This window comes from Sorex araneus, chromosome 8 (assembly GCF_027595985.1).
Source record: "Sorex araneus isolate mSorAra2 chromosome 8, mSorAra2.pri, whole genome shotgun sequence".
Classification (NCBI taxonomy): Eukaryota; Metazoa; Chordata; class Mammalia; order Eulipotyphla; family Soricidae; genus Sorex; species Sorex araneus.
In genome coordinates this window covers 48,908,482-48,925,487 of record NC_073309.1, presented here as the reverse complement: position 1 = coordinate 48,925,487, position 17,006 = coordinate 48,908,482, and the positions used below count along the sequence as shown (strand labels likewise).

At 64.0% G+C, this 17,006-nt stretch overlaps 1 protein-coding gene across 5 annotated transcripts; it reads right to left on the bottom strand.

Annotated features, from left to right (window-relative positions):
- Positions 1-156: 156 nt before the first annotated feature.
- CLASRP (CLK4 associating serine/arginine rich protein) lies at positions 157-16,868 on the bottom strand. Of its 5 annotated transcripts, none has more exons than XM_055146070.1 (21): positions 16,807-16,868; positions 15,233-15,360; positions 8,449-8,546; positions 8,066-8,167; positions 7,912-7,991; positions 6,345-6,429; positions 5,567-5,715; positions 4,867-4,963; positions 4,524-4,602; positions 4,369-4,442; positions 3,699-3,740; positions 3,393-3,611; positions 2,984-3,274; positions 1,898-2,161; positions 1,764-1,803; positions 1,455-1,515; positions 1,306-1,364; positions 1,182-1,228; positions 475-557; positions 371-395; positions 157-291 (listed from the first exon to the last, which is right to left on the bottom strand). In XM_055146070.1, exons 2-21 carry the CDS (start codon positions 15,329-15,331, stop codon positions 249-251), a joined length of 2,037 nt encoding a protein of 678 aa, XP_055002045.1. In that variant the 5' UTR covers positions 15,332-15,360; positions 16,807-16,868; the 3' UTR covers positions 157-248. The 5 variants fall into 5 exon arrangements, 3 of the variants coding, with proteins under 3 accessions (XP_055002045.1, XP_004607803.1, XP_055002046.1); XM_004607746.3 differs by having other exon boundaries at positions 3,393-3,608; XM_055146071.1 differs by lacking the exon at positions 16,807-16,868 and adding an exon at positions 16,485-16,614.
- Between the last annotated feature and the right edge of the window lie 138 nt (positions 16,869-17,006).

Genomic DNA, 17,006 nt, shown 5'->3' with positions numbered 1-17,006 from the left:
CCCGGCCTCGGCGGCTGGGCACCGGGCCCTTTCCCACCGGCCCTGCCCTGCTGGCCGCCCTGGACACCCACGCGGACAGGCGGGACTCCCGCCGAGGCCCTGCTGAGGGGCACGGGCCTGTCCCCACAGGCAGCAGACACCGAGGCAGGGTGGGAATTAAATAGTCTTTATTTCACTGGGAACCCCAGCAGCCTCACAGCCTCGGCCCTTGGCCCTGCACCCCGTCCCCCTCGGCCCCCCTCTTCTGTTCAGTGTCGGTAATGGGGGCTGCGGGACCGGGACCTCGAGCGCCTGAGGAGAGAAGGGGGGGGATTCGTGAAGCTGCAGTCGAGGGGAGCAGCGAGGGAGAGGGTGTCCCCAGCTCACTCACCTTCGGGAAGAGCTGTACTCCCGACCTGGAAAGGAAGGAGGCAGGTGAGGGGGGGTTGGGGTGCCCCTGGGGTCCCTGTGCTCTGCGCACCCCCCGGCACTCACTGTAGCGGGGGGAGGGCGAGCGGCTCTGGCGGCTGTACTGGCGCTCCCACTCTTCTCGCTCCTTCTCACGGCGCTCCCGCTCCCTGCAGGGCAGGGGGCACCCGAGGGTGAGGCCACACAGGCCACCAGGGAGGCCACTGCCTCCCCCTCCCCGGTCACACACAGGCCGTCCCCAGCGTGGGACTGGCTGGACTGGGATCTGCAGGGCCAAGGGCCAGTGTGCCAGGAAGGGGGCCCGACATGCCCAGGCTGGCCAGGGCAGAGAACAACCCAGGCTACTGGTCAGAAGCGGGGGCTGGGCTGCAGACAGAGAGGCCCAGCCTCTCCCCACACCTACCCCCCCCCCACTTCCCCCAGGCCTCCCAGAGACCGGAAGCAGCTGCCCGGAACTCCCCACCTCCATGCTAGAACTGGTGCATCTTTTTCTGACTTTTTAAAAGAAAATGGTTTCGCTTTAATATAACTTCACCATCGTCGACAATGAAAACCTAAGACAGAGCCACCACCTCTGAGCTGGAGCCGCAGGGGTGAGGCGGGCCAGGCTGGCAGGCTGGCCAGGCAGAGGTGGGGCAAGCCCCCTGCAGGAAAGGGCAGAGCTGGGGCGTGGCCCTGGCAGGCTGGTCAGAGGCCTCTGTGGGGCGGGGGGAACCTCGAAGGCACCGGGACAAGTGAAGGACTTGGCAGGGCTCTGGGCGCAGGGGTCTTACTTCATCCGGATCTTGCGGGCCATGGCTCGGAGCTCGTCCTCCCGCTCCTAGGACAGGGGAATGAGGACCTGCCGCGCCCCTGGGGCCCCACTGCCCGCCCAGGCCTCCCACCCAGGCCCCTCACCTGGCGCTCGTGCTCCTGCTGAATCATCTTCTCCTGAGCCGCCTTCTTATCCGCCTTGACTAAGGGGGAACACATGGGCTGAGGGGTGCCCTCCGGAGCCCCTGGCCCCAAAGCTACAAACCCCCACCCGGGGAGCCGCAGGCGCCTACACTGTCTGTTGAGGGCTTTCTGCATCCTCAGCTTCAGCTTCTCCTGGGGCGTCAGCTTGGGCTGGGGAGGGGAAGAGGCAGGAGAGGGGGTGGGTGTCTAAGCCCCTGCACCCGACTCACCCAGAGCCTGGGACGCCCGCTGGGGTGTGGGGGTGGGTGCCCGGGGCTAAAGCCCCAGGGGCCAGCATGGCGGGGCGGGGCTCTCACGGGGCAGAACCCTCCCAGCCCCCCTGCAGGCCCGCCTGGCCCTGCTCTTGGGCACTGCCGCTGCTGTGGGACTTAGACGGGCGAGTCCGAATTCTTACTGACTTTGGCAGCTCCTGTCTCTTTACCAGCGGCAGGGTCGTTCCTGGGGCAGGGGCAGAAGCGCGGTCAGCCAGGACTGTGCCCCCCACGCCCGCCCCTGGACGCACACGCCAGCCCGGGCCGCCCACCCCCCTCACTTTTTCAGCTTCTCGCCCACGGCGGGGGACGCTGCCGGCCTGGCCAGCTTCTCCCTCGGGGGCGACGGCGAGGGGCTGCAGGTGGGGCTGCGGGAGGGGCTGCGGCTTCGGGAGGGGCTGCGGCTCTGGCTGGGGCTGCGGCTGCGGGACAGGCTGCGGCTTCGGGACGGGCTCAGGGACCAGCTGCTCCGGCTCCGGCTGCTGCTGTGGGGCCGGGGACAGCGGCCACCCCGCCGGTACCGGTCCCCTGAGCGAGAGCGGCTCCTGTGTGGGGGGAGCCGGGGGTGAGGCTCCGGGGCCCCCTCGGGCTCCCCCCTGCCCGGCTGCTGTCCCCCCTGCCCTACACACTGGATCCCCTCTGACCACAGCAGCCTGGGGGGGGGGGCTTCACGCTGCCCATGCTAAACACCTGCTGGCCAGCACCCCTTTTCCACACAGGGCCCGGACCTGCCCTCCCCCAGCTCACCTGCTGGGGTCTGTCCCCACCCCGCCTGCAGCAGACCCACAGATCAGTCCGGGGACAAACAGGATGAGGCTGTGAGGGACTGTCCTAGGGGCGCCCTCGGGTGAACATCTGAGGTTTGCCCGACGATACCTCCCCCATAGCCCTTTCCTGTCCACACGACGCTCAGGCTGCCGGAAATGACCTGGAGCCAGAACGAGTGACCACGCTGACCGCTGGGCTGCCCGAGAGTTTCAGGCTCCAGCAGTGAGCAAACCAGATGGGACCTTCAAAAGCCTGCCCGAGGGGGTGGTCCCGCAGGGGGGAGGTGGGGGCTTGGCCCACAGCCGATACAGATCCAATCCCGAGGACCACCAGAGGTCACTCCTGAGGGCAGAGCAAGGAGCAAGCCTTGAACACCACCAGGTGTGGTCCCAAATCCAAGACGAGTGGAGAAAACGAACAAGAACCCTCAGGAGAAAGTGGGCAAGGAGGCCCTCCCCAGCATCCTCCACCAGCTGAGTCCCACCTGGGTGTCAAGGGGCTGTTCCCCTTCCCAGACTGCCACAACACGGGGGCCTCAGAAGCCCCCGGGACAGGCGTCCCAGTTCCCAAGCCTGGGGCAGGGCTCCCCCACCACGCACCTGCTCCTGCGGCGGGGTCCGTGAGCCCCGCGCCGGGCTGGGGAGCGGGAGTAGCGGTGGCCATCCCGAGACCCGCACCCCGAGGGCCGCCGTCCACGACTGCGGGAGCGCGAGTAGCGGCGGGAGCGCGAGCGCGAGCGTGACCAGGAGCGGGAACGGGAGCGGCCGTGGCGGCCTGTGCGGTAGTACGCCCCGCCACGGCGGGAGCGGGAACTGGAACGGGAGCTGGAGCGGGAGCTGGAGGTCCTCGAGGCAGAGGAGGAGGACGAGGAAGAGGAGGAGGAGCGGCGGCTGCAGGCGGGGCACGGAGGGTCTGTCAGTCAGCTCGGGCCGGGTCCGAGGGCCCCCCTGCCCCGGGGCCAACCCCTCGACGGCCGGGCATAGGGCGGGCGGCGTGAGCGTTACCGACCGGGCGCTGGCATTACGTCCCAGTGCGGGCCCGCCGGGCTGGGGGGGTGCAGGGGCCTTCCCTGCGGTGGCCCCTGACGCGGCAGCGGCAGCAGCGGCAGCGGCAGCCTCCTCGTCGCTGCCCCCAAAACTGGTGATGAAGGTGATCTTCTCCTCGCGGCCCGGGGTAGGGGAGCGCGAACGCGAGCGGGACTCAGAGCTGGACTCGGAGGGTGACCTGCTGGGCACGCAAGAGGAGGCCAGTCAGGTTCCCTGCGGGAGGGGGAGTGGCTCGGCTGGGAGGGAGGCAGAGTGCCCCGGGACTCACCTCTTGTACGGGTCGTAGGTGGGGCTGTCTCGGCGGGCATAGCTGTGGGAGACGGGGTGGGTGAGGGACGGAGACGGGGCAGGCACGGAATTAGGCACAGCCCTCATGGAGATGCACGGGCCAGACACCAGCACGTGGGGGGACCTGGCCCTGTGTAGCCACATGCCCCCGCAAGAAATCCAGGCAGATGGCATCATGCATGGTTTACGGCGTGGAAGCCAGGCGCTGCCACCCCACCAGCTCAGGGGTCACAAAGCCACCGTCACCCACAACGTGAACACCTATCAATGGGGACAGGGGAGCAGGGGCCCAGGGCAGTGGCGCCCCAAAGCCTCCCCACAGGCCTGCCAGGCCTGTAGCTGGTGCAGCCCCCGAAAGCTGCCAGCGCCCGAACAGGAAGTGCTGGACTGAATCTGGGATGGAAGGAAGTGGGAGCAGGAGCAGGCGGGTCAGAGTCCAGGGCCCGCCCACCAGCTCCCCAGATGGGTCCCACAGGTGCCCGAGAGGGGCAAACACACGCCCTCCCGGTCCCTCCTGCCACTCAGTTCTTCTCGGGGAGCCCTGCAAGGGGTGCTCTCCACAGGAAGGGTGCCCGCCTCCCAGCCAGCCCCCATCCTAGCAACCAAGTCTGGCCCCAGGGGTGTGGGCGCGCAGGGCCCTGGGGTCCCACCTGGGGGGGCTGATCTTGCGTCCACGAAGCCTCTTCTCACGAAACTCCCTCCGCTGGCGCCGGGAGCGACGGCCCTAGAGGGGTGCCCGGCTGGTGAGGGGCCGGGCCAGGCACACGCCCTCGCACAGCCCACCCCCGAGCAGCCCCACGCTCACCGAGTACATGGCCTTTTCCTCCTCCAGGGCCTTTGCGTGCTTGATGGCTTCGGCCTCCTCCTTGTCTTTCCGGAGCATCCTGGGAAGGGGGGTTTGGTGGGGGGCATATGTCACTGGAGAGCACAGGCCGCCCGAGGACGGGGGCAGGAAGCCAAGGGCAGCCCTTGGGGCTCCCAGCACCGGGCACAGCTACCCAGAACTTGCTAGAAAGCAAACCAAAACCCAGCACTCCGGGGAGCAGAGCAGTAACCAGCCCTGTCTCTTGGGGCCACTAGTACCGACTAGTGCAGGTGACTGAAGCCTCCACTAGGGGGCACTGCCCACCCAGCCCAGGTCTGCACACCTGACAAAGTCGCCATCGGCCATGCCATAGGTGGTGGCCTGCTTGTTGAGATCAGCCACCTGCTCCTGGTTCAACTCGTCCACATCCACCTCCACGTCTGCACCAAGAGAAACACCGTCAGGGGCCATGGCCATAAAGGAAGACGGGGGAGCCGAGGCCGAGCCCCGGAGAGGGACGGGGGGGGGGGGGTCCCCACCACTGGGAGCTCCCGCAGGGAGGAACCAACCAGCTCACCTGGGTGCCCCCAGCCGGCACAGGCCGGGCTGGAGGCAGCAAACGGGGAAGGGCAGGCACAAGGCGCTGAGGGAAGCCCCAGAGGGACAGGGGAGGGGACGAGAGGGGGTGAGGGCAGGGAAGAAGGAAGAAGGGGCACGGGCAGGGCATGGGGGTAGTAGGACGGTGCCCAGGGGGTAGGAGCACCAATGTGTGACCACACAGCAGGGGGCCGCACCGAGGGAAAGGCAGGTGGGACGTCAGTGGGGGTCCAGGAGGGTGAGAAACAGTTGGGAGCCGGCCGGGGTCAGGGCCGGGGCGGCACCTCCTGGAAGCCACCCCAAGCACAGGCAGCACAGGCAGGAGGGAGAGGGAGCACGAGGCAGGGTGGAGGCAGCTCTAAGCTCGGGGAGCACCAGGTGGGTAAGGGGCCAGAGAACCGAAGCCCGGGGGCTGCGGGGGGGAGAGGGCAGAGAGGGGACCCCACCGATGTCGGGGATGACCTCATCTTCGTCCGAGTTGCTCTCCTCCTCAGCCGGCGACTCCTCCTCCTCCGGCTTCTCGGCTGCCTTCTCCACCTCGGCCACGGTGCTGTCCTCGTAGGTGTAGCCGATGGACGCCTTCTTCTCCGCCAGCCTGGCACAGGGCAGCCATGAGCCGGGGACCTCCCCACTGCCCCACCCTCTGCCTCCTCTTGCAGGCCCAGCTCCAAGGCTCAGGAAGGCCCCCCGGCAGGGCCAGCTGTCAAGGGACACTGCCCCCACGCCAGGATCCTCAGGTGCTGCTGACCTCACCCCAGAAGAGAGTTCGGGGCAGGGGGAGCCAAGAACTCGCAGCATGCCTGGGAATTCTTCACCCAGAGAGGGCGGGCAGGATCCTGGGACTATGGGTGCAGAGGGGCCGGGCTGATGGCAGAGAGGGGCCATATGGGGAGAAGCAATTGCTCGAAATTGCTCCCCCCAGTGATGGGCCTGCAAATGGCCTCTGGGGGGGCTCCTGCTCGGGGTCCAAGCCCCAGGCCCCTTCTATGGCTCCAGGGACTTGACCAGAAAGCAGCACAGTGGGGACAGCCCAACCCAGCCCTCGCCACCCGGAACCAGGGCCATGCTGGTACCAGTGTACACCAGGAGTGGCAGCTCAGGGAGAGCAACTGAGAGGGGTGGAGAGCGGGCATCCAGGAACCCCCCCATCTCCCCTAGACCCCACCTGTGTGCCCCCAACCCTCCCTCTCCACCCTCCCCATCCCGGCCCCCCAGCCAACTCACTTCTTCTTTTCCTCCTCACTGGGCCGTTGGAGACCCCCGTAGAGTTCATCGATGTAGATCTGGTACAAGCACTGCTCTTCAGAGACTGGGGGGCCAGGACACAAGGTTGATAGGAAACTGGAAATTCAGGGGTGGGGCAGGAAAGCCGGGAACCCCCCCACAGCACTCAGGGCAAAGGTCACAAACCCCAGCCATGGGAGGCAAGCAGCGGGAGGCAGTCTTGTACCATGTCGCCTGAGTCTACAGTCCTGCCCCTCAGTTTCCCTCCTGACATAGCGGAGCCTGGGGCCCCCAGGTTCTCACCCACCATCCAACTCTGGGGGCACTGTGAGGGGCCAGGGCACCTCTCTCCTTCCCTGCAGAAGACACCTGCCTTCTGCGGGGACCTTGGGAAGCCCCTCCGCATGGCCCACCCACAGGCCCGAGGGGCAACAGCCAGGTATACTGCAAAGGATGTGGCTGCTCCTGGCCCCTAGGGGGCGCCAGGCCTGTGGCTGGCCTCTGCTGGCTCACTGCCCCCCATTGGTCACAGTGTGTCATCACCTCATGAGGGACTGGGTGGGGGAAGGGCAGGCTAGAGGGGGATCCTGGCTGCACGCCCCCTCCATGGACCTGTCTCTGGTGACGACAGTGACAGCAAAGCCTGATCTCCTGCTCCTAAGTCCTTGCTTAAGTTTACTAGAATTTTGGCCACGTGGGGCCCGCTTCTGGTTCTGTGCCCACAGTGCTGGGATGAGCTGTCCCGGGTTCCGGCACAGAACCCGGGGGCCCCCTGCAACCTGACTTCTACACGCAGAGATGCCACCGCACCTCCCAGGACAGGGCGCCCAGCAGGTGAGCAGGCACGGCCAGGCTCCACGCAGGGCTGGAGAGGCAGAACTGGGGGACGGAGACTCCTGGTCCAGGTCCATCTGGGTTTCATCCCAGCACCTGACCCCTGAGCAGAGCCAGGAGGAGCAGGCCCTCGCCCCCTCCCACTGACAAATGAAGCTAGCGTAGCACCTTTCTGTGAGGCCCGTGTCCCTCCCCAGATCCCACAGGGAGCCCCAGAAACGAGCTGCCACGTGGGGCCCTTGTCTGTCTTTGTTTCGGGGTCACACCTGGTGGTCCCAGTGCTTACTTCTGACTCTGCATCAGGCATTACTCCTGGTGGTGCTCAGGGGACCCTATAGGGTGCTGGGGATTGACTCTGGGCTGGCAGCGCCCTCCCCACTGTGCTGCCACTGGCCCCACAAGGGACCCTTCTCTGTAGGATGGAGTGTCCCTGCTGCCTTGCAAGGGCACGAGTACCCCCGCCCCCTGGGAGCCGCAGGTGAGATACGAGTCCCGGAAAGAGTGAGTCGGGAACTGATGAGGCAGGGAGGCCGGGCACCCACGGGCTCCACAGAGGCTTTGGCGAGAGCTGGCAGTGCAGGCGGGGACCTGCCCTCCACGGCCCCCATGTGGTCAGGAAAGCGAGCAGAGTCGGGTACAGGCCACGGGGAGACAGACTGAGAAAGACTCCCTTCTCCCCACGCCGGACCCCATTCCCAGGATGCGGGGACCCTGCGCCAAGGGGAGGACTCACTCCCAGCGAAGTCGTTCTGCACCAAGCCCCGGTAACGCTCATAGTTGCACTTCCGCTCGTCCGACTCCTGCTCTGGAGAGCTGTGGGGAGGCCAGGGCCGGGGTCAGAGGTGGGGACCGGCACCGCCCAGGGGCCGCACTGGCCAGACACTTACACGGTGGTGAGCAGCGGCGGAGTGTAGTCGGGGATGTGGTCCAGGTGGGCGCGGACATCAAAGCGGTCGATCATATTGTTGGTGTCCCCCTGCCAGGGCATCCTGGAGTGGGGGGTGGGGGAGCCAGGGCTGAAGCGTCCCCTGGGCCCTCTCTCCCCCAGCACCCTACTCAGCGGCACCCCCAACGCCGCCACACCCTCACCTAGGGTCCTGAAGCCCCCAGACGCCAGTCTCAGGAGCGGGAACACTGGCACCCGTCTCAGGGCCACTGTGCTGAGTTCCCATCAGGGCCACTGTGCTGAGTTCCCATCAGCCCTAGACAGTCCCACACCGTATCCCCCACATGCCCCTGCCTCGGACAGTCCCGGTCCCCTCAGCCTCACATGTTCACGGGGCTCTCTGCAGCCAGCGCGACGGCGGAATCCAAGTGGACCTTGCATGCGCGCCCATGCACCTGCAGAAACTGCGCCGGGTCCTTCTTCTGCAAGGACAGGAGGGGTGTCACCACTGCACCCGACTCTTCAGCGCCCCCCAGGGGCTGCGCTCAGCCCAGCCGCCTCACAATCTTCCCGCAGGGATCCCCGTCAGCCAGGCTGAAGACCAAGGTCACAGGTGGCAGGCTCCAGGGGAGCACTGTCCCCCTTGGCAACACAGCCCAGGACCCAGCCTGGCTCAGCCCAGGCCATGACTCAAAAGAACAGATCTGGGCACTGGGCTGCAGGGCCAGGAAGACACACGCAGGAAGGCGGGGCTCCTGCAGGTGGGACACAGGGGGATGGGACACGACAGACAAGAGAAAGGGGCCACCTAAGAGCATCACAGCCTTGATGTGGGCCAAGCCTGCCATCGGGGCCACAGTCCACCGGTGGACCCACAAGTCACTCAGCGGACAGGACTGTGCAGTGCCGCTGACACATGGGTCCCTGTTTACACAGCTGAAGAGTGAGGACAGGCCCTGGGTCCAGCCAAACCCTCCACACTCAACAGCAGGGAACTCAGGGGTGAGCCTTGAGTCCAAGCCCGTCCCTGGCAGCCTGCCACCGCAACCCACTGTGCCACCACAACAACCAAGTGCGTGAGGCCATCATGACGACAAAAAACACGGGGACAATGGGGGCTGGAGCGATAGCACAGTGGGTAGGGTGTTTGCCTTGCACACGGCCGACCCGGGTTCAATTCCCAGCATCCCATATGGTCCCCTGAGCACCGCCAGGGGTAATTCCTGAGTGCAGAGCCAGGAATAACCCCTGTGCGTTGCCGGGTGTGACCCAAAAAAAAAAAAAAAACAACACAGGGACGAGAGGAAGGAGTGCTTGGGCCAGGGAGGTGGCACGGCGACAGCACACACAGTGGGCCTGAGGGATGCCCTAGGTTCCATCGCCAACACAGCACAGAAGGGGAAGGACTACAACCCCAAACAAGTGGGTAGGGCCTGGACCCCCAGCAACCTCCCCTGTGAGAATGAGGAGTTGCGGGGGGACTGAGAGGACACGACGGACTGGAGCAACAGCACAATGGGGAGGGAGGGCACTGGCCTTGCGCAACATGGCTGACCCGATAGGGGCCCCCAAGCAGGAGTCAGCCCTGAGCACAGCCAAGTGTGGCCCAAAAAACAAACAGTGAGAGGGGCTGGAGCAATAGCACAGCGGGTAGGGCGTTTGCCTTGCACGCGGCCGACCCGGGTTCGATTCCCAGCATCCCATATGGTCCCCTGAGCACCGCCAGGGGTAATTCCTGAGTGCAGAGCCAGGAGCAACCCCTGTGCATCGCCGGGTGTGACCCAAAAAGCAAAAAAAAAAAAACAAAAAAAAAACAGTGAGAGGCAAGTTGGCTCCACAAGTAGGGGTCACATTATATATGCCAGCTGCAGGTAACACCTCCCCCCCAGGTACCATACGATCCCCCAAAGCACCACACGGCCCCTCAAGCACTACACAGCCCACCAGGTACCACACCACACCACCCAAGCACCACATGGCCCACCGGGTACCATGGGAGCCACTCCCAAGTACCACCAGGTGTGGCCCAAACGCATGCACACAGAGTCAGGACTTGGGGGGCGCCAGATGCCTGAGCAGCCCACAGCACGGGTCAGAGTGAGTGCCACCTCCTGGAAAGGCACTGTGCCAAGCGCAAGGCTTGCAAGGAATGGGCGGCCCCAGCAGTGCAAGCCTAAGAGTAGACGGGACCCCCGTCTTTCATTGTGGGTTTCTGAGCCACCCAAGCAATCCTAGGGGCGACTTGTGGCTCAGAGCTCAGAGAATGGTGGTGCTGGAAACCAAACCCAGGCCTCCTGCATACAAAGTCTGCACTGCGTCTGCTGCCATCTCTCTGGCCCATCCCAAACTGTCAGCGCCCCAGACACCACAGCACAGGGAGGACAGATGCCCGTGGGTGCGGGGTCCTATGCCAGGACACCTCAGCAACCCCGAATGGGACTCAGAGCCCCCCCCACATGGCCAGGCAAGAAGGGGCGGGAAGGGGAGGAGCTCAGCCTGCGGTCTGAGCCGAGACCTGCTGGTCCCCCACTTACACCAACCAGAGTTCTGGTTCTTTCCCAAAGTGCTCTTAACAGCAGGAGCCAGCAAGGAGGGAGGCCAGGCTGGAAGCCTGGACAATGAGGGCTGTGTGGGGGAGCAGGGGGGGGGTGGGGGGGGAGGCGGGCGGGCAGGGAGAGGGTGGCAAGGGCGTGTGAGCACAGAGCATGGGCTGGGAGCACGGACAGGGAGACAGCAGCCTCTGGCACCACCCGGCAGCCACATCTGCAGGCAGCTCACGCAGGCTCCCGGGGACAGCGGCTATTTGTACAGGCTGGCCCACAAAGCACTGCACAGACACTCGCCCTGGGCCTGAAGCTCTTCCTTGTCACCCTGTGAGAAGGACTGGTCATCGCCATCCCCAGGGAGAAACAGCACAGGACCCGCACCCACAAACACGGAGAGCCCCAAGCCCGCAGAGTGGCCCAACTCCAGCCTCCTTGCAGCTGCACCCACACTACCCTGGCCCACTGCTCCCCTTCCAAGGAAAAGGTGCTCAGCACCTATGTCCCCATGCCCCCCCCCATAGCAATCTACCCTTGGTTTGTTTTATTTTGGACCACAGCTAACGGTGCTTGGGCTTACGCCAGAGGATCACTCCTGGCAGTACTCAGGAACCACAAGGGGTGACAGGATCAAACCTGGGTCAGCTGCAAATACCCTCCCCATTTTACTATCTCTCTGGTCCCAAAATCCATCTTCTTTATGCAAACTATTATCAATCCCCAGGTGCCCCCAAGGCTGTGACTGCCTCTCCAACAGACCTGGTAGCCTGCCGGGGATGACAGCCTCCTCACTTTGGACAAACTATTCTCTGGGACCCAAGACTCAACTGTGACAAGTCAGGCCCAAATAGGGCTGGGTTGCCTATGCCCAGTGCAGGGCCTGCCCATAGCTCATGTGTCACCCAGGGTGACACCCCTCCCTTCAGTGGGCACAGTCCTGGCCAGCAGGACCGAAATGGAGGTGTCAGGTGAAAACACCCGCAACTTATCCCCCCACAACATACGGCACAGGGGCCTCCCCACCCATTCCTCTAAAGGCACAATGGCCTGAGCCTGGCAGCCCCCTGATACCTGGAGGTGCTGTTGAGATGAGAAGGTGGGGGTCAATGAGGGACAAATGGGCCGCAGGTAGACACACTTCCACTGGGCTTTTAGCTTTCTGTGGGGCCTTAGGGGGGTCCTCTGGGGCCACACCTGGCAGTGCTTAGGGTTTATTCCTGGCTCTGCACTCAAGAATTGCTCCCTTGGAGCTGGAGTGATAGCACAGCAGGTAGGGCGTTTGCCTTGCACGCAGCCAACCCGGGTTCGATTCCCAGCATCCCATATGGTCCCCCGAGCACCGCCAGGAGTAATCCCTGTGCATCGCCAAGTATGGCCCAAAAAGCACTGTAGCACTGTCGTCTCGTTGTTCAACAATTTGCTTGAGCAGGCACCAGTAACGTCTCCATTGTGAGACTTGTTACTGTTTTGGCATATTGAACACACCATGGGTAGTTTGCCAGGCTCTGCCGTGCAGGCGGGATACTCTTGGTCGCTTGCCGGGCTCTCTGAGAGGGACAAAGGAATCAACCCAGGTCAGCTGCACGCAAGGCAAACACCCTACCCACTGTGCTATTGTTCCAGCCCATACCCAAAAAGAAAAAAAAAAAAATGCTCCCCCTACGTGGCTCAGCAATTGAACCTGGGTCTGCTGCACCTCCCCACCATGCTACGCTCAGGCCCTGCCACTGGACGTTAAAGAGCAAAGGTGCCAAAGCTGTTGCTGCAGGCCTGTGTGGCCACCGTCCAGCTGCCGCTTACACAATGGGCCTGCCCACAGGCCCGCCCACACTGCCGTCCACACTTTGGGCCAGAAGCAGCTGGATTCTGAACCCAGAGGGCCCAGGCCCAGGCCCAAGGCCCTGTCTGTCCGGTCATCTGCCTGCTGTCCGCGTGGCCTTCACCTCTCAGCATCGGTTTTCGCAGTATGAAGCCGAGGAGAGGAAGCCAGAGGGGCCTGGGTTGGTATGCCAAGTGTGGCTGGTGCAAGGGCCAGGGGTGGGGTGGGGGACTACAGGAACAGGGGACACTTCTATGACCAGCATCAACCACCACCAGGGCACCACCCCAAACAGAAGAACCCTGAAGGCAGCACTGCTGAATACAAGAGAAAAGACTGACCAGGAGGCAGGCAGAGGGCAGTGCACGGCCCCCCGCAGGGCATGGTCTGGCCCAGTGAGGCCTGCGGCACCACACCAGTTGCCTAAGCACTATCAGGAACAAATCCTGGGCAGGGATGAGTGTGGCCCCCACCCCCAAGACAGAGGGAGTGCCGGGGGCTGGAGCAATAGCACAGCTGGTAGGGCATTCACCTTGCATGTGGTCAACCCGGGTTCGATTCCCAGCATCCCATATGGTCCCCCAAGTACCGCCAGGAGTGATTCCTGAGTGCAGAGCCAGGAGTAACCCCTGTGCATCGCTGGGTGTGACCCAAAAGGCGAAGAAGGAAGGGAGGGAGGGAGGGAGAGAAATAAAGGGGGGGAGGGGAGGGGAGGGGAGGGGAGGATGCCAAAGGAGGGGCCCGGGGCTGGACTGGCACCCAGAAGCCACTACTAACAAGAGCCACTGTTCCCACCCAAGCACTGGGGTCACCTCCCCACAGGAAGCTGCACCCGGAGGGCTGCCTCTCGAGCCCAGCCAGTCTGGTCCAGTCTCGGGACAAGATGATGCCGTGGGAGAGGGGCGTTGCCATCCTGCGGGAATGAGCACTTTTCACTTTTCCAGGAGTCTACTTTGTGTTTGATTTTTAGGCCACACCTGGCACTACTCAGGGCTTACACCTGGCTCTGAACTCAGGAGTCACTTCTGGAGGTGTTCCGGGGACCATCTTCGATGCTGAGAATCGAACCCAGGTTGGCCACATGCAAGACAAAGGCCTGACCCGCTGTCCCGTCACTCCAGCCCCTCTTATCGGGTGCACGGTGGGCCCACTGTGACAGCGGGCGGGGCGGGAAGTGGTGTCAATGACTCTGCACGAGGGAGGTCCAGGGCACAGCTTTGGCTGGCTAGGCCCCTGTGGTCCCCAAACTAAACAAGTACTAAAAATCAAACAGTAACTGTCCCCACTCCCCTTCTGTCTCCACCTGTCAAACCTCCCTTGCTGGGCCTGACCCTGGGATGCAAACATGACCCAAACCCACACTGGCCCCAGTCTGGAACAGGCCGGGCTCGGGACTCCACGGAGGGAAGGAAGGGACGCTCAGTCAGCCAGCATCTGGGGTGATGCCAGGCCGACAGCTACAGTTTAGAGAAGGCCCCACAGGGTGACATCGGCAGCTGGAGCCACAAGCCCGAGCTGAGAGGGGTGTGGGGGGCTTGTGCCCAGGCCTGGGGCTGGGGCTCAGGGCACAGAGCCGGATCCTAGGATCCATGCCCAGCACCACAATAAATGCAGATTCTGGGGAGACAGTCTTTCCGTACCTCCCGAGTCAGACGAAAATCTTCCTCTGTTGGAAGCAAGAAGACCAGATTTTTATCGTGGGGGTGAGGGGGGCGGTTTGAGGGTTGGAGGAGAGAATGAGAAGGGAGGGAGGGCTGGTGCCAGACTGTGCAGGCCCTGAGGGTGGTGCTGTGGTGCTTGGGAATCCACCCCTGCCCCCCAGGTCTGAGCCTAAGAAAGGCAGGGTGGATTCTGTGCTGGAGAAAGACCCTTCTCCCTGCCACCAGGAGAGTGGGTCTGGTGGGAGAGGGGCAGAACACAGGGGCAGAAGCTGGAGCAGGGCGGTGGCTGCAGGGGCCAAGGTTGGCGTCATCTGACAGGGGACCGGGGGAGGCAGCATCGCAGCGACAGAGGAACAGGACAGGGTTTGCCAGAGAGAAGGGGACTGGAAAGCAGGGTGTGGAGAGGTGGGGCCCAGTGACACAGGCCTCCAGCCCAGGTGGGGGTCGGCCTGCCCAGGCCAGAGAAAGGACCCAACTGAACTCTCCGAGCACAAGCGCCCAACACCACAGCCACGTGGAAGCATGTGCTTGCCCACCTCCATCTTCACAACGGCAGGAACCAGGGGGTGCAATAGCCCTCCCTTCCTGAATCCCATCCGGATAACCCCACCCTCAGCACTGGGGTCTTTCTGTTGTCCAGCTTCTGTGTTTGCTTCTAATAAACGCTCTTGAGGAGGTGCCAAGAATCTGCCCGTGGTCCCGACTGTGCATCACGTCAGAGTCACCAATGGTAGCGGGGTGGGGGGGTGTCCCCACACAGAGAGCCGGCCACGCCACACGAGACCCTCCTCATTCCTGCCCGCCGACCCTGGCCTCCGAGTCAGCCTACCACGCCCCCACACAAGCCACCCAATAGGACCCCCCTCAAAAACAAAGCCACGCATCCCCAAAGATTGAGCTCAAAAGATGGAAGGAGGGGGCCGGGATGACACGACAGCAGGCAGGGTGCTTGCCTTGCATGTGGCCCACTCCCGAGTTCTGTCCCCAACATCCCATATGGTCCCCCGAGTCCTGCCGGGGTGATCTCTGAAAGAATGTGAAGGAGGATTTTGCCTGGGAAAACAGAGATCTAGCCTCTACCTGTTTCCAAGCCCCAACTTTTACAGGGACCCCAGCAGCCCCCCAGACGTGAGGGCAGGACTCACGATCTTCTCATAGTACTCCCGCCGCCGCTCCGCCCGCTTCTTGTAGTCCACCATCATGCCTCGAAGCTTCCGCTCATGCTTTCGAGCCTCGTGCCACATGGTGGAGAGGCCGAGCCCAGGGCCTCCGCCTGCAAGAGGAGGAGGGTCAGACAGGCAGAAGGCGAGAAGCAAGGGCCTGGGAAGGCGGGATGCTGTGGACCCAGAGAGCCCCCCTCCAACTCCCCAGAACCTGATCCCTTCCCCTGCGTTCTGAAAGTGAATGTGCAAATGCTGTGCTGGGTTCCAGGTGCTGAAATCAGGGAGGGAGGTGAGAGAGGGAGAAGTGCTTTTTTTTTCCCCTAGAGTATTTTTTTAGTTTTGGGGTTTTTTTTTTGTTTTGTTTTCAGGGCACATGCAGTGGTACTCAGAGCTTACACCTGATTGCACTCAGGAATCACTCCTGGTGGGCTCAGGGGAAACATAAGGGTGCTGAGGATTGAACTCTGGTCAGCTGCGTGCAAGGCAAGCGCCCTACTGGCTGTACTATTATTGCTCTGGCCCCAATTACTTTTTGGGAAAAAGGGAACGTTTGGAGCCACGCCCAGTAGTGCTCAGGAATTACTCCTGACTATGATCAGGGGACCATACGTCAGGTTCGGATCCAAACGGGGTGAGATGCACCTTAGTGCCTGTGCTGTTCTTCCTGCCCAGGGAGCATTTGAAACAAGGTGTGGAGACGGCTCTCCAGCATCTGGGGCTAATTCCCGGGAAGGAGAAAAGCAGAACTGGCTCCAAGGAGGTCCAACCACGGGGGCAGAGACAGGCTGCACAGCCGCGGGAATGGAATTTTGCCGAGGGACCGGAGCGAGAGGACAACACGGAATAGGGTGCTTGCCTCGCACGCAGCCAGCCCGGGTTGGACCCTCCGCATCCCATATGGTGTCCCCCTTGGAACGCTGCCAGGAGTGCTCCCTGAGCGTAAAACCAGGAGAAAGCCCAGAAAACAGCTGAATGCGCCCCTCCCCGCAAAAAAAAAAAAAAAAGAGAAAAAGCTGTTTTACGCGGAGTGGTCTGGAGCGTGGGGGTGCGTAAGATTGGGGACACGTGAAGGGCGTGGATGGACAATGAGCTCCCAGACGCGCCTGGGAAGGGGGGTCGACTGTGAGGGGGAGACCCGGGCAGGGCTGAGTGCTGAGAAAGGATTTAAACTGGGGCGGCTGAGGAAAGCAGAGGCGGAGGAGGGGGGCTGAGCTTAGGGGAGAAGTCCCCGGACCTGGGAGGAGCCGCGGATTGGGCTGGACAGCGCCGGAGGCCGGGGTCCGTGTCGCGCCCGGGGGTCCCGCGAAGTTTTGTTGACAGGGGGCGGGTCCCGGCGCGGCGGCGGGCGCCGCGGCCTGCCCCGACCAGCGCGGCCCGCGGCGGGGGCAGCGGCGCGGCCCGAGGCCCGGCAGGCCGCGGGGGGGACGGGGCGTGCGGGCCTGGCGGCCGGCGCCGGGCGGGGGCTCACCGCAGCCCGGGGGGACGCCGAAGCCCGTGCGGGGCCGCGCGGACGCCCGCCGCCGGCCAGGAGGTCCGGGCCCGCCGCCTGCACTCACCGGCTCCGCGCCGCCTCCCACCGCTGCGCTAGCGCGCTGCCCGCACCGGAAGCGGAAGTGGGCGGCCGCGTGAAGGGGAAGCGGAGGGCGGCGCTCGCTTCCGCCGGCGCGAGGGGCGGGGCCGAGCCGGCGGGGGCGGAGCCGAGCCGGCGGTCGCTCGTTTGTGGCCCGGGCCAGAGACGTAAAGAGGCGGGGCCGAG